The sequence below is a fragment of the Pleurodeles waltl genome, chromosome 5 (assembly GCF_031143425.1).
Source record: "Pleurodeles waltl isolate 20211129_DDA chromosome 5, aPleWal1.hap1.20221129, whole genome shotgun sequence".
NCBI classification, from domain to species: domain Eukaryota; kingdom Metazoa; phylum Chordata; class Amphibia; order Caudata; family Salamandridae; genus Pleurodeles; species Pleurodeles waltl.
The window spans coordinates 747493804-747520290 of record NC_090444.1 but is presented as its reverse complement, the minus strand read 5'-3'; the positions used below and the strand labels follow the sequence as shown (position 1 = coordinate 747520290).

General features: G+C 45.6%; 1 protein-coding gene across 1 annotated transcript in view; it reads left to right on the top strand.

Annotated features, from left to right (window-relative positions):
• Positions 1–26487, top strand: part of LOC138296005 (two pore calcium channel protein 1-like) — a 538306-nt gene that overhangs the window by 363660 nt on the left and 148159 nt on the right. The window contains exon 11 of the mRNA XM_069234709.1: positions 3610–3795. Within this exon, the coding sequence (XP_069090810.1) occupies positions 3610–3795 (186 nt within the window). The remainder of the gene's footprint in view (positions 1–3609; positions 3796–26487) is intronic.

Genomic DNA, 26487 nt, shown 5'->3' with positions numbered 1-26487 from the left:
TGTTGTTGTTGATTTTCGCACTGGCGATTGAAGGCTTGGCCAATTGGATAAGAATGGACCCATTGATCAGAGGATGGCCCACTAATAGTGGTGAGGAAGAGCGGATCTGGTTGTTTGCAGACAATATCTTACTGTATTTGGCTGCCTGGGAGATATTTTTCTGGCCTTTGGGGAGGTATCAGGATTCGGAATAAACTGGGGTAAATCATTACTATTTCCCGTGGATACATGGGAGACAGAATAAACAATGACACTGCCACTTAGGGTAGAGCTAGAGAAGTTCAAATATCTAGGCATCTGGGTCTCTGACAATCTCCACCTCCACTACAAAGCTAATTTACATCCCCCCCACTGCAGAGTTTCAAAATTGAAATCAGACATTGGCAATCCATCCTGATCTAATTGATGTGTAGGGCAGCATTTTTTAAGATGGTGACTTTACCCCGCCCGCTTCCTCTACATTCTACACAATTCCCCCTACCCAATCCCAGACACATTCTTCCACAAAGTGGATTCTCTAATCAGGGGGGCAGCCCAGAATTAAATTGCACACACAACAAAGATCGAAATACGAGGGTGGTATAGCCCTGCCAAATATCTGGAAGTATTACGAGGCAGCACAACTAAACATAGTAAATCACTGGGCTTTTGCTCCACGAGAGGACCCAGGGTTTCGAGGAGATAGGGAGCTGATGCACAAAAATAGTAACATGCACTGGCTATACGGAGGTAAATTGAACTCTGCATTTAGACCATGAACAAAGATGGTTATACAAATATGGAAAAGACTTACTTGAGAAATGGGATGGGTCACACGTTTGACCCCAAGGACACCTCTGTGGGAAGGGTCTAGATTACCTAAGATAAATACCTTAACGGGATATAGAGGCTGAACCAACATTGGGATCACATATCTAGCTGACTTAGGGGACACAAATGGGGTGGTACCCTTTCACACCTCAAAACAGAATATCAAATGTCGCACACACAATGGTTACATTACGCCCGCCTACAGGCAGCCCTGAAACATAGTATCCCCGCAGAAGAGGAAACACAAGAAGCTGCCCCTTTGGAAGTAAGCCTTCTGGAGGGCGAGATACCAAGGAAACTGATATCACAGACCTATGGCATAATTATGACCCTCACTATCCAATCTATGGAAGAGATGGAAAAGAGACTGCAAGGAGCTGTAGGAGGCAGACTGGGCAGAGGCGCTAATGTTCCCGGCTGAAGTAGACATTCCAGCATTGTTCAAACTAATACAAATTAAAATACTACACAGAGTATACTATACAAGATCCTTGCTTTATAGGATAGGGAGGGTGTCTACGGAGATGTGGGGACATGGCCACATTCTACCGTACATTATGGAGGTACCCCCGGATCGCTAGATTCTGGAAGGACGTAGGGGAGACCCTGGAACAGGGACTAATATAGAAATGACACCGGAGACAGTGATTCTGAGTGTATGGGGCCAAACCGACCACACGAGGTATCAAAAACTACTGATTAATCTAGGCTGTATGATCGCAAAGAGGGACATAGTCAGAAGGTGGGGCTCAGGGGGATGGACGCAGGTCATAACGAGTGGTGGGAGGGCATGGATAGATGTCGAATACTTGAAAGGGAAATATACAGAGATAGGGGCAAAGACAGGAAATATGAGAAGATATGGGGAAGGTGGGAGACGGGATAGGCTAACTCGGAACTTGAGGGACAACCACGGTCCTGGGAGGTATTGTGAAGGAAGGAGAGATGAGAGCCAGGACAACACAGCAAAGATATACAGGGGTTCATAGAAAGAGGAGGGTGCAGGACTGGAACACAATGTATTATCAGACCACTACAGGACAGAGAGAGGGGGTAAACCTTATGATGAGAAATTTACCGAAGTGGGGGTGGGGGGGACCTGGGAGTTTTCCAGTTATTATTACCATTCTATATGTCGACTATTGTGTTATTTGAAGTGTAAGCAAAGTACTATTTCAGCCTGATGTATTGCACACGGAAATAACAATAAAATGTGTTAACACAATTTTTTTTTATACACAATGACTCTCAGTGCCCACACAGCCACCACTGTGCTCTTACCCAGTAACACAGAGTGGCACTGCTATCTCTGTTTGGGGGTGGTGACTAGAGAGCCAGTCAGAAGCTGAATACAGTCAAACAGGATTTTTTGTAGTCAAGCGGGACACTCTCAAATTGATAATCATGAAAAGAGAATAGGGTGGCCAACTATGGCTAACTTAGGCAAGAATTTGGGTTGCTTATTTGAGAGTATGATGGTTAGGCATGGCTAGATGGTTCCCTGTTTATAAGTATTTGATTCTGGAATGATTAGTTTAGGATACATTTTAGTACAGCTTTGGAAGGAAAGTCTTACATAAAAAGTGCAAATGTTATCAACATTTGCTCAAATGAGTATGTTTTTAATAATAATATACTGATAAAAATTCAGAATTTATTGGAGCCAAGAGATTGGAACTAACATTTGGGTAGAATTATATTCTAGAATAATGAAGATGGATCCTGATGTAAAACGGAGTAATATTTTCCAGCGGATATGTGTTTTTTTCTGTGAGGCTTAAGAAAAAAGTAGATGTTTGTAATGTGTTGGCAGAAGAGCTATTTTTTTAAATAAACTTTTACCAGACTCAGTATTGTTGGCAAATGTGATTGTAAAATGGAAGATAAGCTGATAATCTTTAGTAGGGTAATTCAACATAGACAGTTTGGAAAATGAGGATTGTTAAAAGCTTGATGATTTCAAAGAAAAGGATTCTGAAAATTTGAAAAATACATATAATTTTATGAGATGAACTTGTTACAAGCCCATTGGAAAACTTGCCTTACAAAATACAAGTCTGTGCCAATCAATGCAACGTTACTTGCAAAAACATTTGAGACCTGTATTTTGTCAACTGAAAATTAAGAATCACATTTAAATATGTAAACTTTTAAAATTGAAATTTCTTGCCTTCTGTTCCATTCCTTCTCTTTCCTACCATTTTCCAAAGAAGTACATGTTCTGTAGATGATTTTGGACTACTGGATTTTGTAGATTTTGGAAATATTGAAAATGAAATTTTCTGTGTGTTGTTATATTAAATGTAATTACTTTAAAGAAAGCCTGTGAAGATGATCAGTTGCATAGTTTCAGTATTTACTTTGGTGCATCTCTGGTGCCAGAAAAATTGTTCAAAGGAGTAGGCTGAAAAAATGCCTCCTCTTACGCGCATCACAGTCTATTTACCATTATTCTATATATTACTTTCTGAGATACACTGCATCACAATTATTTTAAAATGCTAGTCTTTTGGTAGCATTCCATTTAATCCTTTTCTCATTCTATAGAAGTGCCATCTTCTGTTTTCCAGATAATCATTATAAATCCATGCAGTCAGTTTATGAACTGTGTTACACTATGGGTCATTTGGAAGACATGTTTATGACAAAGTAACATTTGATGTATGGTGATTGTCTAAAAACCTTTCATTTGATGTGTAATTGTTTCCCCTGTATTAATTATTTGCTTATTTGTGGCGTTTAAATCAGCTTTACTTCCAGTATGCCACAAGGCAATCACTTGTATTTTTCTTGTTTCAGGGCCTTTGTATATGCCTATGATGTTATTATTCTGGTAAATGCCATTTTTATTGCTCTGGATGAAAGAAATCCTTTAATTTCTTATGCTGAATGGGTATTCCTTTCTTTATATATTGTTGAAATACTTCTGAAGCTGTATACATATGAACCAAAGACATTTTTTGCAAGAAATCAGTTTTGGAACTGGTAAGTTGAACTTATTTTTTTCTTGTTTCATTTTAGTGTACGTTATTGAACATAGAAACTATTATTAAACCATGCGATTACTGTGTTTAAAAAAGTTGATTTTTTTATTCATTTATTTATCTTATAATTTTTTTAAATGCAATCAGGTATGAGCAACAGACACTGAATGATTAATATTGTTATAAATGATTAGTTGTATAATAATGAATCAATGTGATCATTGGAAATGATCTATTTTCTGTATGTATTTGTTTTGTCATGATTCATGTTTTACTCACTATATGCTCTTATAAAAAAAAATTAAATGTGCAAGAAATAAACAGTTGCCATAATGTTGAATCTTTTTAGTCTTACCTTTATGAACTCTTTTCTGTCATGTATAAAGTCTCCTGAAAAAAGCAGAAAAGAAAAAAGACAACATATTTAAACACTGCACTGTGACATGCCTCTACAACAGTACATTTTCTCTTTCATTAGGATCACCTACTGGCCTCCAGTCTATGCTGTAATCTTCATCAAAGTTGTATCCTGTTTCCAAAAACTACATTTCTTTTCTAAAAATGTTTAGTTCATAGCTGACTTTATTTGATGAGCAGGGGTTATCCACTCCCCCTCCACCATTTGAATCTTATTGCTGGAGAAAGTATGCATGGCATAGCATGTCACATATAGTCCAATACACAGAGTAATTTTGTACAGTAAGTACTTGAGCCATCTAATCTTAAATTTATCAATCATTCGCCCTCAATTAATCGTTGTTTCTATTCTCCAGATCTATATAAAACAAAAGCTTTCATGTGCAACTGTTCAATAAAAAGAAATTGTGACTTGGAGCTTGGTAGCAACATAGGTAACATTTGTTCTCATCTTCTGTGAGACAAATATATCTTTTTGCAAAATAATTTGGAGTTATTAAACAACCAGACACACCATAACATATAAAACATTATTTGATACATCATTACAGTCATCACCCAGCACAATTAAAAATCATATACATTTACCTGCATTAACCACCATCTTAAAATAACTCGGGGTTTTTTGGGTCTGGCTCATAGCATGGTGTTCATGTTTTTATGCTGTCTACTCTTTGGTGTAGCCAAATTTGGCTTCAGTTCCATTCTGCTACATTCAGTCTCCCCTAGACCCCAGAGTGCTTAGGTGCACAGTTTGGGTTCAGTATATTAGCTTATCCAATAGCATGCAGTGATCCATTCCTATGAGAACTTTCATTGGCTAAGTAGAATTAGACAGTCCGAAATGCTTTAGAAGTAGCTACATCTACACAGCAACAGCTGGAAGTCCAGTCACAACAAACACACTGCATTTTTTTATGTGGTACTAAAGTATCACAAGGAGGACTCTGGTAAAAAGAAATCTGCTGCATTCTGTGAGAAATGTTTGTAGGATGAACAAAGTGATTGGCACAGGCATTCTTAAATATGTAGGCATTTATGCAGGATTTTAGAGTGCTAAACAATCTGGACTTAATATGCAAAAGCCTGACCTATAGGCGCCCAATTTCAAAGAAAGTAAAAAAACAAAAAAAAACAGGCTTTTAAGCGCAACAGATGTATTATAATTGCTTTATAGCCCACTGCAGAGGACTGTAGTGGTTGTTAAAGGCCCTCTACTTAAGTTATAGCCCTAAGCAGTAGCCCTGTGAAAATATGTATACCTGGGCAAAAGTCTTTAGGGCCTCTTATTCACAAAGTGATTGATTCATCAATTGCAGGTGGATTCTACAATGTCAATTGGAAGTACAATATTCATGCCTTTGAAAGAAATATAGAAAATAAATCCTAGTGACCTAATCAACTGTAGACCCATTGCCATCTTGCCTTTCCTATTAAAAACATTAAAGAATTATTATAAAATGATTTGGCACCGACATTTAGCCAAGCTCCCTCTTAAATGAATGACATTTAGACGTTCTGTTGATCTCTAATAAAACACCAGACAGATTAGCCTTTTGAGCAAATGTAAAATATCACCTTGACCGTCCACATTAACACAGTGCACAATTTACCACCTCCACCTCCATCACCATCATTGGGAAGAAATTTGCAGAATGGCTTTGTCAAGTAAGTTTAGTCACTGCTTGCTCATGGAACCTGAGTGAAAAGCTCCTTAAAATAAACACTTCTAAAGGTTCACAAATACTGTATAGAACCATATACAAATTTATAGGAAAAAATTGAAGTGGCTTACAATTATAATAACTATCAGGTAAAACTATAATAAATACAATAATTGCTATTGGTCATAGAATGCAATATTCTTAAGTAATTGGCCTAGTCCAGTGCATAAAATAATTTATAATTTAATTTCTGCATCATGAGGCAGAATTCAGATGATCTTGGATGAATTAGTTTACCTTCTTAAGTCTTTTGGGTATGCAGTTTTTTGTTTGCCTCCTATCTGTCCATCCTAGGATGCAAAATGTCGCCAAAAGTGAAAAGTATACAAAAAGACAGATGTTTTAAAAATAAACATAAAACACCAAACTATCCAGTTATCATTTATGGATCCAACTATAACTAGAGCATAAGTAGTCCCCCCTCCATGCACTGCTTATGACCTCACATATTACATCACACATGACATGTTAAATGCCATCATTGATGATATCACAGATAACATAACTGAGGACATCGCTGATGGCACCATAGTCATATACAACATGGAGTTACTGAATGTACACATGTTGGTCCATAGCATGGAAATAGCATTAGCCCTGCATGCAAGTCTGATTTTTTATTTTTCATTGCATTTCCAGATTTGTTTTTACAGCTAAGATCCTGTTACCATACTTTACTTTAACATCAGTATAACCTGTAAGTTTTTCAGTGAATTTCTCTGGGTTTTCTTAGCACCAGCAAAGTTTTTATTACTATCTCTCACAGTAAAGTCACTTTAACTTTTGTAGTTTTTTTTGGTGAATTTCAGTTTTTTTCTTCACAGTCAACCAGTTTCCACACTTTACGCCACATTTGGCTGTGCACAGCTGGAGGTTGGTAACAGGGATTGGCCTCTGGCCAGCCCCTGCACCTAACCCCGCTGCAGATGGCCAACACACTTGCCTAACACAGCTTTTGACTCTGCCCAGCAGGGGGTTTGGCTGCACATAGCCCCACTGCAGTCAGCCAACTCTGCCACAGGTGTCCAACGCCACTCGGCACATAGCCTCTGGCCAGGCCTTTGGGAGTGTACTGCCATGTGTTTTTTAATACGTTATGGTGTTTTAACCAAATCCAACCATAACTTTAACACTTTTTTTCTGTGAATTTCTGGGTTAGTTTTATCATATTCCACATGGAATTGTTTATTGAACCCTCTTTTTGTAGCTAATCTTCAGTGCATTGCGCCCAGTCTTTAACTATTCATAGTATGGAATGGCTGCATCCTGTGTACGCACCATGTAGCAGGCAAATTTACCCTTACTGCACATGGCATTTAGCCATGCGAAGCACAAGTTGATTGCCCAGCATGACCTATAGTAAGGCTTTGTGCCCAATCTATACCAGAGTCATGTTTGCCGACCCTGTTCCCAAACTGCTGCCAGTGGCTAAACTCCAATGTGCTCAGACCTCTCTTGTGCATAATGGTGGTGGACCTGTGTCATTCCTCCCTTGGCATTTGACCCTCACTGCACAAGTCAGATTGCCACTCCCTGCATGCTACTGTCTTTGGACAAAGCCAGCCCAACCATCGCCCCCATACTCCGCGACATAATCTATTCCTCTTTCGACTCCTCCACCTACCCAGACCCCTGGAAGCACGCGGAAATCACCGCTCTCCTAAAAAAAAACAAAGCTGACCCGGAGAGCCTCTCCAACTATCGCCCATCTCCCTCCTCCGTTTCCCCGCCAAGGTTGCTGAGAAACTATTCAACGCCCACCTATCCCACTTCCTCGAAGCAAACAACACTCTTGACCCCCCACAATCCGAGTTCCGCAAGAACCACAGCACGGAAACCGCCCTCATCGCATGCACTGACGACATCAGGACCAAAGTCGACAAAGGCGAGACCTTCGCACTCATCCTCCTAGACCTCTCCGCAGCCTTTGACACCGTCTGCCACCACACACTTTGCACACGCCTCCACAACATAGGAATTCGCCACAAAGCCTTAGACTGGCTCACCTCCTTCCTCACCGACCGGATCCAGAGAGTCCGCCTCCCGCCTTTCCACTCCACCACTTCCAAGATCATCTGCGGAGTCCCCCAAGGGTCCTCCCTCAGCCCCACACTCTTCAACATCTACATGATCCCCCTAGCCAACATCCTCCGAGCACATGGAATCACTATCCTCTCCTACACAGATGACACCCAACTCATCCTCTCCCTCACCCGCAACCCCACCACCGCCAAAACCAACCTACACACTGCTCTCCTCGACACTGCCAACTGGATGACTACTAACCACCTCACGCTTAACTACAACAAAACCGAGATCATCATCTTCGGCCCCAACATAACCACATGGGATGACTTCTGGTGGCCCACCGCCCTAGGCCCCGCACCCATCCCCGCAAACCACGCACGCAACCTCTGCATCATCCTAGACCCCTCCCTCTCCATGACACAGCAAATCAATGCCCTAACCTCCTCCTGCTTCCACACACTCCGCACTCAAAAAAAATCCTTCAAATGGATTCTCCCAGAGACCAAAAAGACAGTCACCCATGCACTCATCAGCAGCCGACTAGACTACGGTAACGCCCTCTATGCCGGCACCACACTCAAACTCAAACGCAAACTCCAGAGAATCCAGAACACAGCCGAACGCCTCATCCTTGGCCTCCCCCGCTATGAACATATCTCACCACACCTCAAATCCCTTCACTGGCTCCCCATAGACAAGAGAATCACATTCAAGATCCTCATTGACGCTCATAAATCCCTCCACAACACCGGCCTAACCTACCTCAACGAAAGAGTGAACTTCCACACTCCTACACGCAACCTCCAATCAGCCGACCTTGCCCTAGCCACAGTCCCCTGCATCCAATGCACCACCACAGGAGGCAGGTCCTTCTCCTACATCGCCCCCAAAACCTGGAACTCCATCCTCACCAACCTTCGCAAAACCGAAGACCTCCTGCTCTTCAGAAAGAGCCTCAAGACATGGCTGTTCGAACAGTGACTCTCCCTGCCCCCCTCCCTCTCCTTCTTTGATTCTCCCCCACCCCCAGAGCCTTGAGACCCTCACGGGTGAGTAGCGCGCTCTATAAATGTTTTTGATTGATTGATTGGACATTGGGCTGTGCGTAAAAGTGGTGAGCAGCAGACATGTATCATACTGCACCACACAACCTTGGACCATTCATTATGAGGGTAGGCTACAAGTCCCAGCTTGCACTAGATCCTGTAAACAAACCACTACGGGCAGCCAACTTTTTATGTTTGTGTTTTTTTGTTTTTTATAAGGTTCTTATTTTGCTATGTTTTTGTGTTTCTTTTCTTAACATTTTTAAACCTCTTGTGTTTTTATGGTAGCAGTTTTTTGGGAAATGTACCTTTAAACTTTTTGTATTTTTTTTTTTTAAGATTTAGGTAAATCTTGGTGCCATTTCTTCAGATGGGCATCCATTGACAAAGAGGTAATACATGTTTTCATCTCCCCATAACAGAGTGCCTTGCTGCACTGATTTCAGTGGGTGAAAGAATATTGCAACCAGTGATGCACCGCCTCCTCTATATGTTGCTGTATTTCTGGGGCAGAGTTTGTTCTTCTCCCTCCTCACACCGCTGCCTCTTTGCCCAGGAGTAATCATTTGGATACTGTAGGAGGCTGGCTCAATTTATGGTGTACACCTAGGGTGTGGCACTCTATACTGAGTCCAGGCAACCCTCTCTAGGAGTAGCTAGGGCAAGCAGCTGAAGCTTATCCAGGAGGAATGTAAAGTACTTGCAAAACCGTAGTAGTCAGACAGTAACTCACACGCAAGAAAGAACTACACAAGTGTTGCAAAAATAAAGGATACTTTATTACAGCATTACTACTAAACTGACATTGGTAAAGCTCCCTTTGGAGATCTCTACACACAAGATATACACAAAATAACCATCACAAATAGCATAGAAATACACAGGGCCCTAGGTGAAGGCCATCCCATATACTGAGAAAGTGTAATGTGAAATAGTGACCCCAACTAAAGTAAGTGTGGTAGGTAGTTAGGAGCTGGGGCCGTTGGAAACACCAGACATAAGTACAGTAAGTGTCCCCAGCAACCAGGTGCAAAGTAGTTCCCCATCCAGCTGTCCCGTAGACTAACACAGAGAGCAGTGGTTGGAGTTTGTGGAGTTCAGGACCCTTCCCAGTGGACTCCGATGAATCCAGCAGGCAAGAGGATGGATGGAGAGTGACCCCACCTCAGGATACCCAGAAGACGGAGTATCTACACCTAGGGACCCAGATGCAGAGGTTAAAAGGGACTTTCTCTGAAGGCTGAGGGTGCCTCAGATTGTCTAGTTGCTGTCATAACCTGTGGACCAGGCAAGTGGACGCCAGGGATGGATTCTGGACATGTAGGACCTGCTAAGGAAGGGGACAGTGTCCAGCACCCTTGAAGGTCCCAGGTGGTGAAGGTGGCAATGCCCACCCTCCTGAAAGTAAATTTCCTGCAAGTCGGTGGAAGAAGATATCCTACTGTGCAGTCCAGGAGCTGCAGAAGATCCCAGGAGTCGCCTACGAGCTGTCCCTCGACAGTCACCAGATTGCAGGAGGGTCAGGTCACCAACAAGCACTGGCAAACAGGAGCTGAAGAAGAGGTTGCAAAGTATTGGGGACCAGCAAGGTCCAGGAGACTCTACCCAGGAGGGGGAGTCAGGGCTGACCTACAGCACACAGGAAGGCCAACAGAAGTTGATGGAGCCCCACGAGTGACCAACAGATGCAGGGCACTGGGAATCACAAGGAGTCCTTAACAGCCCAACAAAACAGAAGTCCCACGTCACAGGAGTTTCAGGACGGGCTGATCTTTAAATTGCTGTAGGCCGGAGCTTCTTGGAGGCTGAAGTTCTCCTGGAGCAAGAGTCAACAAACCTTGGCAGTCGCGGTGCACAATGGTTCCAGTCCAGTGGAAGTAGCAGGGGCCCACAGTCTCCCCAGTTGGTTAGATGACAAGCACGACCCACTCAATCCTTGTGTTGAAGGATCTTTAGATGTACATGGAGAGCAGATTCCACCAGCTGGTTAATGTTGTCTTGACATTCCTGCGGATGCAGGGGAGTGACTCCTTCACTCCAAAGGAGATTCCTTCGTGCTTCCAGCTGCAAACAGAGTCCTTGTGACCCTGGAGGGTGCACAGCCTTGGATGCTGCAGAATTCTTGCAGGATCCTGGGAAATAATGTTGCACTGGGAGACTTCCCACCAGAAGCAGACTTGCCCGGTTCTATTGAAGATCAGCAGCAGTTGCAGAGGCCAGGAGCAGAAAAAGTCTTGCAGAGAGTTCCTTGGAGAGTCTTGCTCGACGAATCTGAGGACCCATCCGAGAGGGAGGTCTTAAGTAACCCTAAATGGGGGTTGGTCACTCTCTGCAGTGACCCACCTATCAGAGGAGGTCAGGGACGTCATCCACCTGGCCTAATCAGTTGAACACTCCGGTGGCCTCTGCCCGTTTGGTTTCCAAGATGGCAGAATCAAGTGCCCATCTAGCAGAGCTCTGTGCACCTCCCTTGGGGAGAAGCTATACAGGGGGTGGTTATTCCCCTGTCCTTTGTGTAGTTTCGCGCCAGAGTGGGAACCAGGGGTTCCTAAACTGGTGCAAACCAGATTATGCAAGGAGGGCACCAAATGTGCTCTTCAAAGCAGTCTGATGGTGCTCAAAGCCCACTCCACCCCAGTCCTTAGACACCTCATACACAAGAGGAGGTGGCCACGCCTCTCGCTTGAGGGAAATCCTTTGTTCTGCTCCTCCGGCCTGAGCCTGGCTCACCAGCAGAAGGGCAGAACGGTGTCTGGGGTCAGTAGCAGCGTGGGCTGGCACCTGGACCCCGTAAGGCTGCACAGGTAGACATGGGGAATCCTCTAAGGAACCTCCAGAGTTCATGTTATCAGGCAACTCACACTGGAATCGATGTAGTTGCATGATTCAAACATGTTTGATACCAAACATGCCTGGTTCAGAGAAGCCATTATGTAGCTGGACCTCTTGTGTTGACCAGTGTCCACTACATACCTTAAGATTGCTTCCCCGCACTTAGAGAGTCCAAAAATTTGGGTCTGTAGGGGCACACTGCTCATGCAGAGATACCCTCACACTTGCGGACATCCACCCTGCCCTTGGTTTTAAGGGCCTACCAAAGGGATGACTTATAACATCTAAGTGCAGTTGTCAGGTTTGGTGGTGAAAGGGTGCATGCAACCCTTAAGCAGAGGGTGCAATGGCAGGCCTGCAGACACAGCTTGCATGGGCTCCCATGGGTGGCATTATACATGCTGCAGCTCATGAGGGATCCCAGGTGTACCAATGCCCGGGTACATCGGTACCATATACTAGGGACTTACATGGGTGCACCAGTATGCCAATTGTGGGTGTAAAATGTTTACTAGCAACCAAATTTAGGGGAGAGAGCAGTGGCACTGGGGTCCTGGTTAGCTGGATCCCAGTGCAGTATAGTCCAAAACATACTAATACCAGGCAAAATCAAGCATTTGCAATGCAATAGGTCTCACATTTGTGAGAGTTAGAGCTACTGGTGTTGCTATCAAAAAGTCCTTCCCCCAAACCACCTTTTGAAATATAGTAGGCCATGTACTTAAAGTGACCAATTATGGATGCAAGAAGGTGAAATCTTACACAAAGCCAAAACAACACAAACCCCACGTAAATAACACTTAGCCTTTGAAGTGTGGAGATGGAGTTGTTGTAGGCCAAGCCACTATGTTAAAAATGTTATTGATTGAGAGGTCTGTTTTCAGAGGCGTGATTCCCTTCAAGTCAACAGAGAAAAGGTTTTGCTAATTTGTCATAGTTGATACACATGAAGGGCGAAGTTACTAATTTTAGTACAAGTACTACCAGTGTGGTATAGTAACAGCCGGCTGGAAAAGGCTGCAGGGGCAGTGTGCTGTGCGCTCTGTCTCAGTGATTGATGGCGGGTGAGAGCCATGTGAAAGCCAGCCCCCAGCCAGTACAAGCTGGCAAAGTGATTTTTTCCAAAACCAGCAAATTGTAGAGAGATGATGTTGAACTGGGGAGCCAGGTTCAAGTCTCCGGGTCCCCGGTGCCTAAATAAAAAATTAATACATTACAATTGTTAACAATGGCGAAACGGAAACTGCAAACAAGCGCAGAGAAAGTAAAGCGAACACAACTCAAGGATACTCATTTGATCACCTCGGAAGGATGAAAAGTTGAACAGACCCGGTGAGATTAGAACAAGTTACCTCTAGGTCACACACACAGGTGTTAAAAGAACATATTACTTCACTGAGCAACTTTACCAACTGCTCAATTTTTCACTTTGTGATGGGTTTTAAGAGTAATGAACAAAACTTGCATGTCAGACATCATCACTGTGCTGTTCCAAGCTTGTGCTTTCTGCTGTAATAGCACATACAAGCCGCCTATGATTTGTTCATACACACTTAAGTTTGCACAGCTATCTGCATGCTGAGTGCAGCACTGACACCCAACACCATCCACAGACAATTGTCTGGAAACGTCCAGAGCAAGCACACATCTTCTGACAAGAGCTGGCATCCGCTTTCACTCCCCTCAGCTGTCCCCTCAAAGATGTTTAAAGGGTTCTTGAAACAGCAGGAGGGGGAGCGAGGGGTGGGCGCTTGGGTGTTGTTGTATGTCTTTGAAGTAACTGCACACAGGTCTGAAGCGTGAATAAGTCTTACTGTTTTCAGCCCATGACAGGGGATGATCCAATACAAGCCAAAGGAGATATGTTGTGTTTTATTATTTAAGCAGTGTTTTCTGTAGACCGGACAGGAACAATGAAAGTACTGGCGTTTACAACTGATTATTCCAAATATATGATGCTTTACGCACATCACAAGTAGGAATAATAAAAATGTATGATATTTATTCAGGATATATAACAACAAAGGCCGTGTTTTGCCACAGATGTGAGCACTGCTGTGGGGAGAGGAAATGGACGACAGAATGATTTTACACTGTCATCACTGAAACGTTCTCATGAATGTTTCCAAGAAATCTTACATGTAAAATAAATGGGGGCAATTCCAATATGTTTCTAATCCAGTAATCTATAAAAACCTGATGTATTTCAGAGGCAATCCAGTAATCGAATAGTGGCAATAAGCAGCGTGTTGTTCCTTCAGATACCGGGTTTGTGACATATCTTAAAGCACATTGATGAGGGACGTGTGGTTCGGAGCCAGTTTTTTTACACTCTGTCTCCGGGGTTAATGGTGGGCGAGAGCCATGTGAAAGCCAGCCCCCAGTCAGTACAAGCTGACAGTGTGATGTTTTCCAAAACCAGAAATACGTAGAGAGTGGACGTAGAGTAACATGCTGAGCTGCTCACTTTGGAACTGGGGAGCTAGGTTCGAGTCCCGGCGACACCAGTGCCTAAATCAAAACATACATTACAATTGTAAAAAAAAAAAAAAGAACAATGGTAAAATGGAAACTGAAAATGAGCATAGAGAAAGTAAAGCGAGCACGAGCCGAGGCTTCGAGTCTGGGCGTCACCTGTGGTTAATGGAGGGCGAGAGCCATGTGGAAGCCAGCCCCCAGTCAGTACAAGCTGGCAGTGTGATGTTTTCCAAAACCAGAAATACGTAGAGAGAGGATGTAGCGTAACATGCTGAGCTGCTCACTTTGGAACTGGAGAGCTATGTTTGAGTCCTGGCGACGTTGGTGCCTAAACCAAAACATACATTACAATTGTTAAAAAACAAAAAAAAACAATGGTGAAACGGAAACTGCAAACGAGCGTAGAGAAAGTAAAGCGAGCACGGGCTGAGGCTTCAAGTCTGGGCGTCACCTGTGCCTAAATAAAAAAATAACAAGAGGAAGAGAGCGAGAGAGAGGGTGAGCTGGCCCTGGAAAAGCCACTCTTTGATGTTGGCTTATGTTTACAGAGGGAGCTGGTGGGGAGGAGAGACTGAACACACACCCACAGTGCGAGGCAAACAGGGCAATACTGAACGAAAAAGTCCCCTTCAGAAGAGAAAAACAGGGCATAGCGTAATTACACAGTACTTTGTGCTGCTCCCAAAGTGAAAAAAGGCAGGACAAAGAGGCAGAACTGACCAGTAGCAAGCAAGGATTTTTGAAAGACACTGCAACTAACAAATCAGAATGCTGGAACTCACTCTTTTGTATACTTTAGTATACAGCAGGCCGAACGCTAACGCTCGACCTAAAAATGGGGGGTACCTCAACCAGAACCCAGCTTACTACAGATACATGGCCCTCGCAAGCTAAATCATGTCACTGCTTCTGAATGAGTGTGTCCCTGGATGCTGACTTGGTCACACAGAGTGCATATGATTGCACACATGAACGTTTTTGTTTGCTATCGAGTTGTCTGTAAAACGCCCTTATTAGAATGCTTCTTTTCTGCTCAGCTGCAGCAGAAACCCCTTTTGTTGTAGGCACCACTACAATATCATCATATCCTGGTATGCAGAATTTTATCCTTCATGTGACCTGGGTGCATCCTGGCTTTCTCTAATGGCCTTAGATGCTGTGATGGCAACAGATAAATGTTCTCTCCCTCTAAAGAAGCTAAGGCAAAACTTTGCCCTTCAAAGGGGGTGGTCTCCTTGTCAATAGATGCTGTTGCTTACTTTTCAGATAGTGTGGACTGTTGAACCAATCAGATAATTCCTTTCATTTTCTAGTTTTTTTAAGGTCTGCAAATATTCCACTTCTGCCATAAAAGCATGCTATGGTGCCATGATGGGCTCAAAAGACTGAGAAGGCAGTACATCATTTCCTGGGACTGTGACTCCAAAACTAGAATTGTGGGCCTCTAATGCTTTTGAAACTTGAGTTAACTGTTTGAGGCCAGGGGGTTGCTAAGAACATCTTGAAACTCAGGACTATAATGGTGGATTTCAGAATGTCCTAATGTCCATGTTTTAGACCTTTTTGGATCTGCAGTACTAAGAACTGGTACTGCAACTCAGGAACATATTTTTGATTGTATGAAGGCAAATTCTTGCACACCACTGGGAAGATTTCAATGCTTCCTATGGCTGTATTATTCCACGTTCATATAATGTTTTTTTATTTTTAAAGTTTGTTTATTGGCCTTTTCAAAAACATTACATCTCCTGGTCAATATTCATACAGTGTAATACTAGTTTCATACACAGAATCAGTATTATTAGCTCCCGACTGGCATTACAGTGGGTTCATGCCCGTGGCATGCGAGTGCAGTAATTCAGGATCAATCATATCCTGCTCCCATGAATCCCACACCTCCAGCACCTCAGACCACAGAGAAGCAATGGGACGCATACTCACCGCCGTGCTTCCTCCCTTCTCAATGAGCGTGCCTCCACCTGTGCCCACTTCGTCGCGTCTCACCACCAGTCCTCTAGCGTCAGACCCACAGGGGATTTCCAGGCCATGGCTGTCCTGCGTCTGGCTAACACCATTGCCATGTCCAGGAATCTGTTGCCAACCTTCTTAGGGGTTGGTCTAGGGAACAATCCCAACAGACAGAGAGGGCCAGTCGTCAACTGTCTGTTCAAAGTGTCCCTCAGTATTCTCAGTACCTTAAGCCAGAACTGCTGTACACCAGGGCACTCCCACGTCATGTAGTCAAAGTCTGGGTCCGGTGCATTGCATCTTGTCATGCCCTGGGTTCTCCTCCATTTATTGTTCTGAGCCTGTGTGGCATTAAGCACGTCCTATGGATGTAGTTATATTGGAGATATTTAAATCCTGAGTAACGGGAAACCCTGTGGGGGTATGCCAGAACTCTCGACCACTCGGAATCTGTCAGCTCCTTACCCAGGGTCACCTCCCATCTGGATCTCAATGCCTGCAGCGACAGTAAGAGTCAGTTAATTTAGGCCTCTATAAATCCATGTGACTAAGTGTGAACCGTCGCCCACTGTCAGTAGGAGCTGAAGCACTCTATACACGTCAGGTTCTGCGTTCACTGTGTTCCACAGGCCCCGCATGGCTCATCTAAGTGCGCTGTAGATAATGAACTGCCCAACCAGCAAGCCAGCCTCGGCAGTGAGGACCTCAGATGGGATGAGTACGCCAGCCCAAAAACAATCTCCCAATGTCACCACTCCCACTTCCGTCCATGGCCTCATCTGGCGTGTTGTGAAAATCCGCACCGGTGTGCCATGAGGTACTCCCACCAGTGGTAGTTAGGGAGCATACAGGACTCTCACACCAGTTCGCCTTAAGATCTGCCTCCAGCAGGTCAGGGCCACCGTCAGGAGAGCACAAGGGTCCGGGATGGAAACCCTTGAGTCGAGCATTCTAGCTAGTAGTAGGTCACCATCAACCTACCCAGGTCCGAGGGACTCCTTCCTGCCAGCCACTTCGCAATTCACTGTAGCTGGGCCGCCAAATAGTATAATTCAAAATCTGGCACCCCTAGCCCGCCCTCACCTGTAGGATGACAAAGTGTGGACAGGGACGTCCGCTGCCGACCGCCATCCCAAAGTAATTCCCTAAGGAGTGCATCAAGGTCCTTGAACCAGTGTATTGGAATGGGCGCTGGGAGGTTAATAAAACAAATATAAAAAGCGGGGTAGCATAATCATTTTAGTCAGTGACTCCCGGGCCATCAGGGGACACTTGAGGGAATGCCAGAATGCCATGGAGGATTTCAGAGATCTGAATGCTTTACCCATATTACCATCCTGAATATCCCGGGTGTCGTGGAATATTTGTAACCCCAGGTATTTGAACGTGCGAGGGGACCAAGGAATATCGGGGGCAGGTGGTGGGATGGCTGTATCAGCGAGCAGCGGAACACACACATTTTTTTTCCTATTCACCTTTAAGCCCAAGGGGCCTCTAAACCCCTCACGTATTTATAAGGCCCAGGGAATCCCAGTTGTCCCATCCCACAGCTAGACCAACAAGTCATCTGCATAAAACGAGATAACATGATTAGTGCCTCCCCCCATGACTCCACTGTCGTGACCCTTCTGTCGGAACTGTGCCGCGAGGGACTCAATAGCTGTGGCAAACAGAAGGGGGGGAACATGGGGCATCCCTGCCTGGTACAGTGGAATATGCTGTAGGTCCCGTTCCTCACCCTTGCCACTGGGGAACTATACAGTAACTCCACCCGTCGGTCGCCCAATCCCATACGGATCATCAACACCCTTAGACAGTCCCACCTTAATGAGTCAGATGCTTTCTCCAGGTTGACCAACAGGAGCATAGCATTGGAGTGCTGCAGGTCTGGAGGAACGTGTAAAAGTGAGTGCAGTCGTCTAAGATTCCGGGAGGTGCTACGTGCAGGTATAAAACCATTTTGGTCGTCATGCACTAACTGAGTGATGTGGGGAAGCAGTTGATTAGCCATGATCTTGCTCAGTATCTTGAAGTTGCAGTTTAGCATGGATAATGGCTGGAAATCGGTCACCGAAGCCTCTTTAGATTTAGTTTTGGGCTAGGGGACCACCAGCGTAGCCTTGGTTGTGGCCCTCGACTTGCACCTTCTTCATTGTCTCTGTCATGTATCTCCCGTTCTAGTCGGGTAAGATCTCGCTCAAGAGATTGCCGGGTCCCCACAGTCTGGCTCATAGAGTGTCCCTGTGTCACTACTTTTAAAGTCTCCCACTCAATGCTCTAGGATGCGTTGAACTCCTTGTTAATGGTTATGTGCTCTGTTAAGTGTGATCTGAGAGAGTTTCTAAAGGCCTCATCCTCCAGTGCTGCCAGCTGGAGCCACCATTTTGAGAATAGGGGGTCTATTGCTTGCGCAGCGCCAGGTTAATAATAAAGGACTGTGGTCGGACAGTGTGCGCCCTAGATATTCTGTATGCACTACATCAGGACTGAGAGATTTAGTGCTCACAAAATAGTCTATTCTAGTGCGTAGGCAGTGGAGGCCTGAATAATAGTTGTAATCTCTATCTTGAGGATGCTGTGTTCACAGATGTCCTCTATACCCTAGTGTGCTACTCAGTAAACCAGTCCCTTTGATTTCTTGTTCGCCACAGTTCCAGGCAGGCCATGGGAGCATAGAGCGGTCCATTTCAGAGTCAGGGGTACAATTAAAGTCCCCGTCCAGCAGTAGGTGCTCCCCTGTCAGTCGAGCCATCCGGCCCAATAGGGCAGGTAAAAACGGGACCTGGTCCTGGTTGGGCACATAAATACATCCCAGGGTCATGTGTCTTCTATGCAATCTACCTTCCACAAGTACATATCGGCCATCCTGCTCTATGTCAGTGGTAAGAACTTTGAAAAGGACCCCCACCCTCACCCATATCAGTGTGCCCCGCGTGAATGCAGAGTATGTGGTGGTGTTTATCTGGCCCCTTCACCTGCGCCACAGACGGTCAGCCTCGCCCGCAGTAATGTGTATTTCTTGGAGTAGTGCTATGTAGACCCTTCTACTTTTAAGATATGCCAGGATCTTATGGCGTCTAGCAATGGTCCTCATTCCTTGGATATTCCACGTTACTATTTTATAATCTGCCATAGTGGTAAACTGTGATCAATGCAGGATATATGTTCCCCAGACAGAGGCCCTTTAGTGTCAGCCATACCCTCCCACTGCCTGCCTGGACTTCCTTCGATTCAATTATATCCGATCCCACCAGGCTCAAACTGAAGGGTTAACAACAGTATCCAACTCCCACATCCCAGGGCAAACCCGCAACTGCCAGATGCCCAAACCATGAAAGTTAAACTGAATAGTTGAGACAGTTCATACAGTAATCTTGCCATCAACTAAGTGTTTGTCAAGAACCGGGGAAGGCGTAGCCGTCTCAGACTGTTAATTTAAGTGCGGCCCCCTACCCAGGGCCGCTTACAGAGTCTATGGTGGCGGAGGCTTGATCATACTAATTTATCGGCAGTTTGGGGCATCACCACAGGGGGTCTCATCCATGTGGTGCAAGTCCGAATCAGAAAACGGCTCCCACCGATTAGTATCTTCCCTGCTGGATTCGCCTGTTGTTTAAGTACTCTGCAGTGTAGCCGCTGCTTTCAGGGCCGCCCTCCTATCCATCTTGCTCTGCGTCGGTGTAGGCCTTGGTCCCCACCGGGGGCGGTCCCGCGGCCCTCGGTACCTCTTGTGCCCTCTCCAGATCTCTTTCTGTGCTCAATAGGTAGCATCTGTTCCAGCCTTGTACGTCTCCAGCCAGGCCCATGCCTCCTCTGGTGTTTGATAGAAGTGTGTGCTGCCATCAACCATAACCCCTAGTCTGGTGGGAAACAGGAGCGAGTATTAAATACCTTCTTCTCAGAGTACTCGCTTCACCTCTGTGTATGAGGCCCGTCTGGCTTGGATCTTGGAATAGGGTCACCAGGCCATTGCCCAGTTTGAAAGGTCCGGCTTCCAATGCACACTGCAGTAGTACATGTCTGTCTCTGTAATGCAGCAGTTTAGCCACCACCGTATGGGGCGGGCGACCTGGAGCCAGGGGTCTAGCTGGTACTCGGTGTGCCTTTTCCAACACAAAAAAGGAGTGAGCTGTGCCGGTGCCACCTCCTTCTTCATCCACTGTTCCAGGTAGGACATCATGCTGGCCCCGTCGGTGCCCTCCAGGAGGCCAATGACGTGCACATTATTCCTTCAGTTACGGCCTTCTGCGTTCTCCGCCCTGCGTTCCAACCGGGGGACACGATCAGTCAACTGCGCCAGTTGACTTTTCATGTCTTGATGTAATGAGTTCAGATCAGTTAGCACTGTTTAGTTGTTCCGAACCCTATCAGCAAATTTCAGGTGGTCATCTCTCAGTAGGCCCAATTCGATGGAGACCTGGCCGATTTCAAACTGGAGTGTTCTTTTAGTATCCTCAATTGCCCCCAAAATCTTATCCAGGGTGGTTTGCAGAGTGGCAGAGGTAGGGTCCCTCTTGTCTGGGGCCCCTGTTCTTCTCTATCACTGTACCAACTAGGGGTGTCGGGGCTCATATACAGTATACCTGGACTCAGCTGTGGGGTAATAGCAGCAGATGTGGTCCAGGGGTGGGCCCCCGTCATAGTCAGTCACTGGTTCCCCCATTTGGAAAAGAAGGAAAAGGGGGGTGGCCGCTTTCCACTTATGTTGGCTGCCCACTTTCCAATACTTCTGCGCCTTGCATGGAGTGAGGGGGGTGGGTAGGCGACCACTAAATCAGGCGGCCTCCCTTGGCCTCTGGGTCTCTTATCAATGTCCTGCAGCCTCTCTTCTGGTGGGTCTGCTCAAGGTATCTCTCTCCTGGTCCCCTTCCCTCTGCCAGTCTAGGCTTTCTTGTCCCATGGGGGCCCCACGTCACCCCACTTTCCATGCGACCACCTAAATGTCCCCCGCTACTGTCCTGGATCCACTCGTGTCCTCCTCTGGCCTGGGGATCAGGAAGGCCAGCGTGCAGCAACGTGTCTCCCGCCAGAGGCCCCAAGCGTCGCCACATGTCTCCTTCGATGCCAGTTTTCCTCGCTCCTCTGTGGCACTGGTCCCAGCCTCAATGTGGGCAGGAGGGGGGAGGGAGCCAGACTCCGATCTCCTCCCAGCACACTCCGTTGAGCCCAATACCGGGCCCCCGGGGGATCCAGGCCAGTCCATGGGATCGCGCGTGCCTCCGCTCCACTATTCCAGTCCAGCCTGGTCGGCCGCTGGAATTCTCAGTCGTCAGGCAGCCGACTCCTTAACAAGGCCTACTTCCCTTCCCAGCTGTGCCCACCCAACTCGCCCACCATCCACTCGGCACGGGCCTCCACTCCAGTGCCTCTGCACTTCGGCTGTCCGTGGATGGCGGCTCGCTCTCAGCGTCTCTCTACAATTGAGCCGCGACCGCTTCTCCACTCTCCTCCGCCTGCTAGTAGGTCAGGATTAGGTACTTAATTAAGGATTAATATCAGGCCAGCACGGAGCAAAGCTATCCTACATGTGCCATGATAGTCGGCCAGGCCATGCCCCTTTCACGTTCATATACTTCATGCCCTTTTTGTACATACAAGTACTCCCCTGGCTAGAAGTGAGATCCAGAGCAAAGGAGGCTAAAAGCGTTTCGTTGGGCTTTATGTTTTTGCAGATAAATATATTTTCCCAACTCCATGTATGGCTTCTGGGCAGCAGGCCCAGCACAGAGGAAATACAGAAAAATCTGCTCAGGGGAGTACTGAACATCAGACTAAATAATCCAGGTCTCTGCAAGAGTATCTTGTGTGGAAATTGTCATGACCCCTGTTGGAGAGAAAAAGTTATTATCTGAATATACCCCATGTACATTATGTAATAAAAATTCAGCTAGGGAACTTGTTGAAAATATTTGTTTGGAACTTCTTCTATGCACAAGCATCTTGCTTGGTATCAACACCAGTTTAATGCTGGGATAAGAAAAAGGAACTCTGAAGAGGCTGCATATACAATGCTGCTGCATTGCAGCACACTATCCTGCCTAGCGATAAGTTGCCATAGGACATGCCTCAGCAGGAGAAGGATGAGAGTGAAGCATGCTTCACCGCTATTGGCTTGCACTTTCTTTTGAGTGGAATGGTGATGCTTGTTCACAAACAAAGTGCATAAGCATGAAGAAATCAAGGGGGTTATTCTAACTTTGGAGGAGGTGTTAATCCGTCCCAAAAGTGACGGAAAAGTGACGGATTTACCACCAGCCGTATTACGAGTCCATTATATCCTATGGAACTCGTAATACGGCTGGTGGTATATCCGTCACTTTACCGTCACTTTTGGGACGGATTAACACTCCTCCAAAGTTAGAATAACCCCCCAAGTCCTTTAACAATAGAATACATACAAAAAATTATGTTTCTTTTTTATTTTATAGTAGTTCCTGGTCTATTGTTGCAGTTATATTTTCGTACATTATCCACAAAATAGAAAATAACACAAAAAACTAAATTACGTTTCTATTTAAAAAAAATATATATTTTTAGAATTCACTTTTATGGTTAAAAATATTTTTTTTATTATGTTGCTTGTTTGTCAATCAGTGAGTCTGAATGTACATAATGGAAGATGGACTAGTAAAACTGTATGTTAGAGCCTTTGACCGATTGCATGAAACTAAGTGAAGTGAATAAGAAGGATTGTACTGTGGGGATTGTCTGCATTGACTGCTCTCCTTCTAGGCCTTGAATCCACCATACCACAGGCTGAGAATCCTTTAAGGATAGTGCCCAAAGTCATATGCACTAGGTGATGCCCTGATGCCAGTCAGAGCCTCTACCCCACTTTGATGATAGCCAGCTCCCACAGTTCACGGCCTACAGTACTGTACAGCAGGGCTGCGCTACAGAACCAGTCCACTTGCCAGGCCCTGTGTCCCACCCTCCATTGGCATCCCACCCCTGCCTCTCTCAGCCTTCAGCCATTAGCTGCAGGAAGAGGCACAGAGCCTGACCTCTTGCCAGATTCTACACCCCATGCTCTGTGGGTGTCTGACCCCCATTGCTCATAGGCCACTGCTACTGTCATCCTCTGCACTCCTAAAGGCTGTCCTGCGTTATGTACAAACAGAGGCAGAGTTGTGTGCATTCTGCCTAGCATAAGATTTATATAGAAAGCATACCCTTCCGGTACACAATTTATACCTACCAAATTCTGAAACATTCCACACCTTGTGCTTGTACTTTACAATGAGTAAAAATTGGAGGAAATTAAAACATTCCTCATTGTTAGTTCTTGCTTAAAGTAGGTAATCTTGTTTTACATAAAGCCTTGTCTGGCAGTCGTACTAGATCAAGCTGTGTGTCAAAAACTATGGATGGTGCGGCTACCCTCCACCCCCAAGACCTCTTATTGAAATTCTCAACTACAAGAATAGTGATGTGATCCTGAAAGGGATGAGGAGACAAGGACCCCTCCTTATCCTGTCTACCTGCATCCTTATCTTTTTATGTACACTTACATGGTCCAGAAACAGAGGAAAGCTTTCGATTCTGTTAAACAAAACTTGTGGGGAAAGAATTATTCCTACATGTTCATGTTCCTTCCTAAGCTGAAGGTCCTCCACAACTCCCATTCTTTCTTCTTCAAATCACCAGAAGTGGCTTGGGACTGGGCGGTGGAGCACAAAGAAGTCAGGTGTCATCTGCTGCCCTCCTCTCAGGAATCAGATGACTCTCACCCTGTCAGGCCCAAGACTATGCGTTGGCAGAGAAACATGCAGGTGTTTATGCTCCTGAAGGCAGAGAGATGCCACCATGGGAACACCAGGCTTTTCCGATGCCAAGACCGACAACTGCTGTGGGACTGTTGGGTGGACCCTCTTGTTTCCAGAATTCTCCCCCTGTTGACGCCCTGACTCAGGACACAGGCTGAGAACCTTTCCCTGGGACTTGCATTGTGACACTTAATGATGTTACTACCATCTTCTGACTCTGCATCATGCTGAAGTACCTTGACTTATATGCCACTAGCCAGTAGCCTTATATCCTTTACAACATATGATGTGGGGGAGGGTGTTGCCTTGCCACATTACCTGTTCCTCTTCTTTCATGGGAGAATTGGGGTAATAGATACTTCTGGGGTGGACGTGTTTGGTTGGAGTTTGTTAGCTGGGTATTTTTCTGGGTTGGTTGTTCGAATTTTGTTCATCTTCCTTGTTTGGTCCATCCACACAGTACACACATTCTCGCTATCATGTGCGTTGCACATCCATTGCCTTCTACCCATCTCACCAGCGAAAGGCCACCCCCTCTGGTTGGGGATGCACAGTGTAACCTCTTGTCATATGGTACCCTCCGACAATAGCAGCATTTAGTGTAATGATGTGGAATGTTAACCGTAATAAAGGTGGGGTGCTTTGCTAAATGCTACTTCCAAGCTATACATCTCCAGGAGACACACCTCCTCGGGATCCAGTGCCTCGCCCTGGCTCGATTTGGTAATGACAGAGTCTTTCACACAGGCCTTACTAAGGGCTCCCAGGCATGGCTATCCCTTCCATGAAATCTTTTCCTTGTCCGTTCTCCACTCCTCCTCCAGCGAGACCTATGTATTGGTAGAAAGTCTCTTAGAAGGCACTCACTAGAGTATCCTTATCTTTAATGTGAATATCCTCCCACACTTAACCTAGACATCCCTCAAGCCCCTCCACAACATTAACTTGCACCTGCCACTGGTAACCACTATAATCGATGGCAGCGTTTATCTGGTGATAGACCCCAGGCTAGATGCCACAGGACCAGCGCAACACAAAAACAGCAGCCCTCTACTTTAATAGACTGGGCTGCCTCCATGGGCCTCTGTGATGTTTGGAGGCTGCAGCACCCACAAATGACCAAACATCTTCATGGTTCACAGCACCATGTCAAGAATTTACTAACTTTTCTAGGCAGTCACAGACATCCTGGGCATCCTGCTTTCAGGTATTTATGAACACTCCCCAGATGTGCTGCACATGGGGCGGTGCACTGGGGCCCTAAGCCCAATATGGTGCTTAAAGGCCTGGGGGCTGGTTGATGTGCAGTGCACCGACCACTTGCTTTAAAAGTTGAAAGCCTGTTTTGCCCTCAAAGATGGCCCTGTGAAATCAAAAGGCACCCTATGGCTGGCCGGGAAGGCAGTCCTGTGGCATAAGGCCAGGGCATCCCTCCACAGACAAAAATGGATCGAGCTCAACACATGTCTGACTTCAAACACATTCTGTGACTCTTGAATGCAGATACCAGCGAATAGAGTATGAACATTCCTTACAATAGTTGGAGACCTGCAGATTCTCCCTCCACCAACTGTGCCTGGAAGAATCCAGGCAGTATTGGATATCTTCCACTAGGCAGGTCTATGAATGGGGGACTAATCCAGGAAGTTTTTTTATTTTAATTGGCTAGCAACCTGGTACACAGTCTACTGACTGATTCCTGCAATCTGTGATAAATCCAGGCAGCCCTTCTGCACTGCCTAAGTGACCTCTGTCGCCTTTGTTTTCTACTACAGTGGCCTATATTCCCAGCAAGGCTGTCCCACACACAACATTAATCCTTTGACAGAGGAGGAGATCGCAGACACCATCAGTAGCCTGCAACTGGGGAAAATGTCAGAGCTGAACTGTTTTCTGATCAAATACATCACAAAATTCAGGTCGACTCTCTACCCATCATCTGAACTGAAGAGTTTGTGGGACAAACCTTTATCTCGCTACCATTATGGTCCTTCATAAATCGTGGTGACTTCCTGAACATTGTTCGTCCTACTGCCCAATTTTGCTGATCAAAGCAGAATTTCGGATTTTTGCCAAAGTTCTTGCTAACCATCTCCTACTGGTGCTGCTTTCCCTTGTCATCCGGATCACTGTGGCTGTCTGCTCGTCGGTGGTATCTGCCACTGTATCTGCAGGGTATATATTGCCCTGGTACTTTGCTTGCAATTCAAAGATACAGAAGGTCCTCGGACTTTAAAAAAGATTTTGACTCCCTTCATTATCGGTTCTTGTTTTAAGTCATCTCCCGGATGGGTTTCAGACCTTGTTTGTGTAACACACTCGAGCCCAGGTCAGGGTGAAAGGCATCTTCTCACCTCACTTGCAGGTTGTCAGGGGCACTAGATAAAGTGTCCTCTCTCCCCATTGTTTTTTGCATTGGTGATTAAACCCTTGG